This window comes from Rutidosis leptorrhynchoides, chromosome 10 (genome assembly GCF_046630445.1).
Source record: "Rutidosis leptorrhynchoides isolate AG116_Rl617_1_P2 chromosome 10, CSIRO_AGI_Rlap_v1, whole genome shotgun sequence".
Classification (NCBI taxonomy): Eukaryota; Viridiplantae; Streptophyta; class Magnoliopsida; order Asterales; family Asteraceae; genus Rutidosis; species Rutidosis leptorrhynchoides.
This window is the reverse complement of record NC_092342.1, coordinates 46,905,485-46,915,153: the sequence shown is the minus strand read 5'-3', so window position 1 is coordinate 46,915,153 and position 9,669 is coordinate 46,905,485. Positions and strand designations below refer to the sequence as shown.

The window sequence follows — 9,669 nt, the reverse complement described above, 5'->3', positions numbered from 1 at the left end:
ATTCCTTTTAAAGCTGACGGTTGTATACTAAAATCGAAGCACTAAAGCAGTTCAAATTCTCTTACTGGGGCTTGTCAAGGCCCATAGATCTATCTTTAGGATTCGCGTCAATTTGGGGGTCTGTTCCCAAATTCTTAGATTACCAGACTATAAAGGGGTGATATCCGGTGTATTCGTAACTCAATCGTAGAACGTTTTTAAGTACTTGTGTCTATTTCGTCAAACATTTATAAAAGTAGCGCATGTATTCTCAATCCCAAAAATATATATTGCAAAAGCATTTAAAAAGGGAGCAAATGAAACTCACAATACTGTATTTCGTAGAAATAATGCAAATGACGGCACTGAACAAGTGCAGGGTTGGCTTCGGATTCATGAACCTATATTAGGTATATATATTTATATGTTGGTCAGTATCTGTCTAACAATTTAAGTCAAGTCGTAGTGTATCACAATCCTATTGCTCTAGATTATTATGAAAAAGCCAACAAAAGTCATCTTGACTCAAAATGACTTTCAAAATCTATACATGTTTAAATATAGTCATCTTATATATTTAAATATATTAATTAGATTTTATTAAATTAAATAATACAAGTCATTTATTAATAAATAAAAAAAATTATATTAACATTTATATATGATAAAAATATACTTTTATATATCTCAAGTAATATAATTTATATAATTCACCCAATATCGTAAAAATATAGTTGTATGTATTATTGATGTAATTATATTACGTGTGATAAAAATATCTTTGTATCAAATATTTATTTGATAAAATAATATTGATAATAATAATAATGAGTAATAGTTATATTATTTTGTAATAATAATAATATTAATTATTTTAATAATAATAATAATAATAATAATAATAATAATAATAATAATAATAATAATAATAATGAAAACGATATTTTTATCTAAATCATAATCTTACATTATTTAAATTTCATCATGATACTTATACCCATTATTTCCTAATCGATTTGTTTAATAGCTTTTAGTCTTTTTTTTATATCGCATTCATATTAATGATAATAATAGTAATCATAAAAATTAGATGATGCTAATATTAGTGATAATGATAATAATAATAATAATAATAATAATAATAATAATAATAATAATAATAATAATAATAATAATAATAATAATAATAATAAGTATAATAATACTAATGATAATACTAATAATTATTATAATGATAATAATAAAAATAATAATAATAATAATAATAATAATAATAATAATAATAATAATAATAATAATAATAATAATAATAATAATAATAATAATAATAATAATAATAATAATAAAAATAATAATAATAATAATAATAATAATAATAATAATAATAATAATAATAATAATAATATTAATAATAATAATATTAATAATAACCTTAGTGATAATAACGATAGTATTAATAATTTTAATAGCAATTTTAATGATAATATTTATATTGATATCGATAATAATAATAATAATAATAATAATTAGATAATAATAATAACGACCATAATAACGACGATGGTAATAATAATAATAATAATCATTTTTAATAATAATACTAAGATTAATGATAATTCATTTGGCTATATTTTTTAAACCGTTCATCGAAATCATACGCTTTCTAAATGAAAAGTTATTAATTTTTCGCCAGCTTTCCAACGCCATGCAAATCATATACCTTATCTCAGTAGCATATGTATTAAATTCATGATCTATCATAAACTATTTAAACAAAATTAAACATACAAGCATGCCTAATCATATATACTCGAGCACTAGTCAGGGATACACTATTAATATATAAAAGATAGGATATGAGTGCTCACGTATCAATATTGAGATTCAATATTGCAGGAAAGGTACGTAGATGCAACGGAGCTAATAAACAACTAGTTTGACTTACGAACAAAACCCATGAACCATACCCATAACCTCCATAGCTATAACCCATAATATCCTTAGCTCTATCCCGCTCGAAAAACCATTTAGAAATCACTCGGACAGCACTCCGTCGTAATATTTTATGTATAATAATACTAATAATAATACTCCTAAATATAAGATTAATAATAATATTACTCTTAATAACAATAATAATAATAATAATAATAATTATATAGAGAGAGATATCATGAGAGAGAGATAGAAAGTTTGAGGGATGAATGAATTTGACAGAGAATGAATCGAGCTTTATACAACTTTCCAGATTTCTCTCCCCATACGTTCGCATGGCTTGGGGGAGTAAACCTCATGCGATCGCATGAGGTTCTTCTCCAGCTCATCATTGATCAATCACAGCTGCCGACACTTATTTAATATTAATATTTAATATATATATTTGATTAATATAATTATATATATATATATATATATATATATATATATATATATATATATATATATATATATATATATATATATATATATATATATATATATATATATATATATATATATATATATATATATATATATATATTATATTATATTCACGAGCATAGTTGACTTGTAACATTAGTTTCGATGACTCGTACGTCGACACTCGACTTATGTCCTGATTCCGGTTTCTCAAACTCACTTTCGTACGCTTATAAAAATAACGTTTTACGTTTCGTGATGTCCACCTTTAACAAAAGTATAGACTTAACTTATCAATAACTAATTCATTCGAAGTGTAACTTGAATGTTAGAGTGTTTTGGTCATTTTCTTTTATAAATCAACGTCTCGTTATATATATATATATATATATATATATATATATATATATATATATATATATATATATATATATATATAATAGTATTATTTTAACTCAAAACGTTTTATAACTAACTTAATATTAAATTACATTGAATATATATATATATATATATATATATATATATATATATATATATATATATATATATATATATATATATATATATATATTTTCATTTCGAAACATAAATTTGAAATATTTATTTAACAATATAATATATAGTTTTTCAAAACTAATTATATTTTAAAGTTCAATATATATAATTTAAAATCGTTTTGAAATTATTATTTAGTAATACTCTTATCTTTTTGAAACAATAAAAATATATTTACAAATTTATAATACAAGCTTTAATTAAGTTCTTTAAAATTCATAAACAAGTTATCTTATAAAGTGTTTTAATAATAAAGTTCTTTTTAAACTGAAAATGTTTTGTACGTTTAAAACTATATATGATAATTTTGTTTTCCAAAACTAAATATATATAAGAATTATTTTAAAAGGTTAAAATTATGGAATTCGTTATATCATACAACGTTTTAGAAAAGTAAAATTATATGTACTCATAATAGGTTTCAAGTTTTTTTTTTTTTTTTTTTTTTTTTTTTTTTTGAATTACCATTTGTTGATGAAACGTGAGATGAAGTCCAAAGGTTAAATGAACGTATGAAATCATTTTAAGGTAAAGTGTCGATATCTATTTTCTAAGTTATCTATATTCCATAATATTACTTTCACATTAAATATTATGAAAGCTAATAATTACCATATCAAAAGTCACGAGGAAAATATTGTAAAGTATGTATTGGAAATCAAACAGGATTTTCCACTAATCTGTCTAACTCTCGCTACTTCACACTTTTGTCCTCACTTGAATATCACTTTACCATTATTTCAGAATACCGTTAAAAGGATTAGATTTCTTAAATCAAAGTGGACCTCATAACAGAGACCTGTAACCGTAACACAATGTATCTGATAAATCCATCATTTGATATTATCTTCTAATTCCGTCGATAAATATATTGAAACAAATACGTTCATGTAAAGTATTATACATTTAATACCTTGTTAACATTCTCAATTTATAATATATAAATATATATATGTATATATATATATGTATATGTATATATGTATGTATATGTATATATATATATATGTATATATATATATACATATATATATATATATAAAGTATTATACATTTAATACCTTGTTAACATTCTCAATTTATAATATATAAATATATATATATGTATATATATATATGTACATATATATATATATATATATATATATATATATATATATATATATATATATATATATATATATACATATATATAGATATATATATATATATACATATATATATATATACATATATATATATAATCATATTCATTTGTATAGTGGTTCGTGAATCGTCGAAATTTGGTCGAGGTTAAATGAATGTATGAACACAGTTTAAAATTCTTGAGATTTAACTTAACAACTTTGCTTATCGTGTCGGAATAATATGAAGATAAAGTTTAAATTTGGTCGGAAATTTCCGGGTTGCAACACTTTACTGTGATAATCAAAGTGCTATCCATTTAAGGAAGAACTCTGTGTTTCATGGTCGTACGAAACACATAAAGCTAAGGTATCATAAAATTCGCGAACTCATTGAAGATGGTACTTTAGTTGTTATGAAAATTTCTGATACTGAGAATCCTATTGATATGTGTACTAAGGTGGTTACGATCGGGAAGTTGAAGTTTTGCATAACTTCAACTGGTCTTCTTGTTAACTGAAAATAGAAGACGTCGACTAGAGTCATAAAGGGTTATTGATGTTAGATTTCGAAAAGTTGTGTTGAATACCTTGTATCGAAAGTCTGCTCTTCCTGCGATGGTGAGTTTGCGTGTCCCATGTTTAATTGGCAGTATAAAAGTGTTGGTTCGATGTTCTTGGTTGAAATGGTTAGCTTTGGGTTATTGTTTTGACTATCTTCAAGTGGGAGATTGTCAGATGTGTGACGGATATCAAAACAAAGGAGAAATTTGGATACACATCAAGGAGCGTTGCGAACCTACCTGGCGCGACGCGGCCTACACGCATACATGTGTTTGAGTTGGAAGAAAGCTTCTGGTCCGAATTTACACATGGAGGCGCGACGCTCTCCTCCTGGGTGATCCGCAGCCTTGGTCTGACGGGAAGGAAACTTCCAGATTCGATTTTTCTTGCTACTTAAGTTGTTGTATGCCTATAAATACATCTTATTGTAACCCAAAACCATATGTACAAAAATATCAATAAAAATCACTCTATTTTGCCGTGGACTAAAGCAATCTAACCGATTGCATATAACCACGTAATTCTTGTGTCGTTTTCTTTACTTTTCTTCATTATCATCCGTTTGTTGTTTGTAGGATCACCAAATATGAATTGGTGATTGTTGTTTGGGTCCATAAATTCCCAACAACATTGGTTGGGGATAAATTTCAAGGCCAATATATAAACTCATGAGTGTCTCCCTCCACTACCAATTAGTTTTATAGTACTTTGGAACTCATGAGTGTTATACGGTTAGCGCTTGTTGGGCTGTAATCGGTCCTATCACTGGTATTAGAGCTAGGTTTAGCCCCGATGTGGTGCAACGTGGCGCACCCTGGCACGATGAGTTGATCCTGGAAGCCTTGTATCGAAATCTCCCCGCCCACCCACCAGGTTGAGAGTTCCGAGTTGGCGGCGGTAAAGGTTGGATCCGGACTACCATTGGAGGGGAGGCCCAGATAGACTTGGGTTTGAGGGGAGGTTTGTAAGGGTGCAAACCAAAGTCCCACATCGGTCATGGGACAAAACAAATGTATGTATATAAGCCTAAAGGAAAGTTATTCTATCACCAATTGATTTTAGAATAAAGATGGACTCTTGGGCTTATGTTGCAGGACATTGTGTTTGGGCTATACGATCCTTACAAGTTTCTCGATAATAATTACCATCATCCCCACACATTCATCCACAAAATTACCCATGAATCTAATTTACGAGTCTAGATTGTGACTAAACCAACGAGTTTAATATTTCACACGGACTACCCAAAAATTAAGATATCATGGGTAAATGTATGAGTAATTTCATAGGTAAAAATGTGTGTGACGTGCAAATTACACACAACATTTGAGTTCGTTGGTAATTTTACGTCGCTAATTTTTAGGTTATTTTGTATACATGAACATCTGTTTACCATGGGTATTTTTTGTGTCTAATTTTATGAAAGAATATCGTAAACTTACGAATTTTACTCAGAAATACTAATTGATGATTATATAGCCATAATCCCCATGAATTAACCATGACTAAAAGATTACACTCAATTTTCTGGCCCATTGATCCACAATCAAAAGCTTAAAAAGTTCTTTGTGTAGACCAACAAAACTTTATATTTTTATCCACGACTTTTACGCATAAAAAAAATATCAATGGGTAAGGTAACCCACGAATTTCCCATGACTAGCTTTATGGAAAATTCGTGGTCATATGTAAAATCGCACAACATAATTACCCACGAACAAAGCTCTAATAAAGTATCGAGAGGGCTATGACAGTCAGGTGCACTTCACTTTTCGAATGTCTCGTTCATCGTCTCTTCAGGCCATGTGGAGAAATCCTGAGTTTTTCAGATTGAAATTCTCTCTGGCAATTGTCTTAGTTAAAATTACCGACATATTGTTCTTTTCGTGTGGAAACATTTACCCTCATTACATCTACTTGCGTTTGTGAAAATTTTGTGGGTATCTACTTACTACCCAAAAATTTATACCCTTTACTCACGAATTTGAACCGAGGGTGATTGGCTAATATTCCTTGTAGTTAAACCCACTAATTTTTCTGAAATAACGTTAAATACATAACCACACTAGCCAAAATCATCCATGGACATATATAGGTTTTGCCCATAATTGATCATCATCATCATCATCATCATCATCATCATCATCAATTCTTCGATATATCATCGCCATTGTCATCATCAATATGTACAGCCAACACTTGTAACAAAATGTGTGGACCTTTTTCTTTTTTAATTTTGCGAAATGTGTGGAGCTGCTTTAACGATTACTTCATCAATTATAAATATTACAGTAATAATACTCTCATTAAATGCCAGCTGCCTCGAATTGATTTTTGACGTGACTACATTAAAATTTCAATATTGTGTGGTTTTCATAGTAATTTTTATTTAGTTGATACTTGTATTTAAAATGTGCAAAATGGATTGATGGAGTATGTGATATGGTTACAAAAAAAATATACTCCATAATATAAAGTAATACTCAAACTATCTTTAAATTGTAACAGATCTAGTTCTCACTTTTATCACCTGATCTATGGATGATGAAATGTTGGAAACATTTCCTCAACACACTTGTACCTGGTTGAAAGGCACCTTGACCTTGTACAAGTATCAAAACTATTGGACTACTAAACATTTTCTTGAGGGAGGAATCTTGGCTCAACAAAACTTCAAGGCTGAGCCGACCGACATATTTCTATGTAGTTGTCCCAAAACCGGCACAACTTGGCTAAAGGCCTTGGCTTTCGCTATCGTAACGCGCAACAAATTCAACAAATCCACCACTCCTTTACTCACATCCTCACCTCATGATTGTGTCCCTTTTATAGAAAAAAGTTTTTTTATAGACGGAAACAAACCGAAAGATTCGAACTTCCCACTTGTAGCCACTCACCTTCCTTACCTTTCATTACCCGAATCGGTCATATCTTCAAACTGCAAGATTGTTTACATATATCGAAACACAAAAGACGCCATTGTTTCACATTACCATTTTCTAAGAAAAGCATTCGAGGTATCTCAAGAAGACGCGCCATTCGACATGGCATTTGATGAGTTTTGTCAAGGCATTTCAGCTTACGGACCGTATTGGGATCATATATTGGGATATTGGAAGGCAAAGTTGGAAAGGCCAGAAAATGTTCTCATACTAAAATATGAAGACATGAAAAGCGACATAATAACGTATGTGAAGAAGCTAGCCGAGTTCATGGGATACCCTTTTTCGATCGAAGAAGATAAAAAGGGTGTTGTTGATGACATCATCAAGCTTTGTAGTTTTGAGAATTTGTGCAATTTAGATGTAAACAAAACGGGAAGGTCGAAATTTTGTTCTGAGGTGGAAAACCGGCTTTTTCTAAGGAAGGCTAAAGATGGAGACTGGGAGAAGTACTTCACCGATGAGATGAAAGAAAAGATTGATAAATTGATGGATGAAAAACTTAGTGGCACTGGATTAGTTCTAAAATGAATAAGAGACTCAATGATCAGAGCAGACAACATTTATGTTAGTCTTATTTACAGCATATATTTGTCTTATTATTTCAGGCTTCTTTTTAGATGTGTAGGAAAAAAAAAATTGTGTGTATGCTTTGTTGCATGTTTGAGAAATAAATGATTGTTGTGCGTTTATTAATGATGTGTGTTTAATTCTTAATATTTTGTTATTGTTACTTAGTATATGATTAGAACATGTAGGTATTTTCTCATTGGATTGATCAAGTGATGATTTGATGATTGGAATGCTTGGTTGGACTTGTGTTGCTGTTTTCAGGATGTTTTGGTGGTCAAAGTAGAATTAAAGAAACTTGGAAGAAGCTGAATAAAGTTTATGTGGTGAAAACATGAAGTCTATGTCTTGAGGGGTATATTTGTAACTTTTATTATGGGTCCTTTATATACCCAAAATTAGGGTTAGAGAGTTAACCCGACTCATTGTTTTTCATCCAGTTTTCATCATTCTCTCTCAAAATTTGTAATAAACAAATTGTTGCTGCAGTTAAGAAATTGGTGTGTTCATCTAGTTGATGAACTGATTTGTTTGTTTAAATTGTTATCTGTGTTGTTGATCATAGTTTGATCAGTTGGTGTTTTTGATTTTGTTGGTACACAATTAGTGTACTGATTCTAGTTTTGGTTTGATCTATAAATTTCTACATGGTATCATGAAACACCCTGCTTTTTTTTTTTTAAATCACAGCGGAAGTCTTAATTCACATAAATACCCTTAGTTAATTACGAACATGATTATCACAAATCATTAGCTAGTTACTTATTACAAACAACCGGTGTTACGTTAAACAACTAGTTACATATTTATAAAAGTTAAGACATCAGAGTTCGTCTTGTCAAACATATCGTCAACCCAACTCCCGTCCCTACCAGCACTAAGATCGAAAACCTGCAAGGGAGGAGGTGAGGGGGGTTAGCACGAGGCTAAGTGAATGGAATCATCTAACAGATCTAGCATACAGTACCAACTTGTACAACTACAGCAACTACAACAATCCATAACAGGCAACTGACAACTAATAACTAGCAACTATCAACTGGCAACAATCAACTAGCAACTATGCTCCAACTAGAGACTCGGCGGCTTGTACGAGCACACGACCACTAGCTGATCAGTCTAGCATCTACCGAAAGTCCTTACTACTGAATCCCCAGTATAGTAAATCCACACGCAGGTGATGCGTCATTCAGCACTATACTCAACAAACAGTAGCCAACTGGACCCAACCACAACAAGGTTGACCTCTCTGAGCTGAACCTAACAACAATAGGTTCGAACAGGCAACTACAACTTGTGCACACAACTGTTAAGCAACTACCACTACGAACAACTGTTCCTATGACTAGCATGGCAACTCTACGATGATCATTATTACAACATATCTACTAAGCATAGCAACTATAACAGTATAACATAGTAGCACAACTTGCTACTGTATACTACACCCGGAGATAATCCCACTCACCGATTACCAGCTACAGCTCAGTTATCTTACTTCTGAGCTTCTTCCTTGTTCTTATCACCTGAGA

General features: G+C 29.9%; 1 protein-coding gene across 1 annotated transcript; it reads left to right on the top strand.

Moving 5' to 3' along the window:
* Window positions 1-7,061: 7,061 nt before the first annotated feature.
* On the top strand, window positions 7,062-8,597 carry LOC139872971 (flavonol sulfotransferase-like). The gene is made up of 2 exons (XM_071860902.1): window positions 7,062-8,134; window positions 8,326-8,597. Exon 1 carries the CDS (start codon window positions 7,163-7,165, stop codon window positions 8,096-8,098), a length of 936 nt encoding a protein of 311 aa, XP_071717003.1. The 5' UTR covers window positions 7,062-7,162; the 3' UTR covers window positions 8,099-8,134; window positions 8,326-8,597.
* Window positions 8,598-9,669: the final 1,072 nt, after the last annotated feature.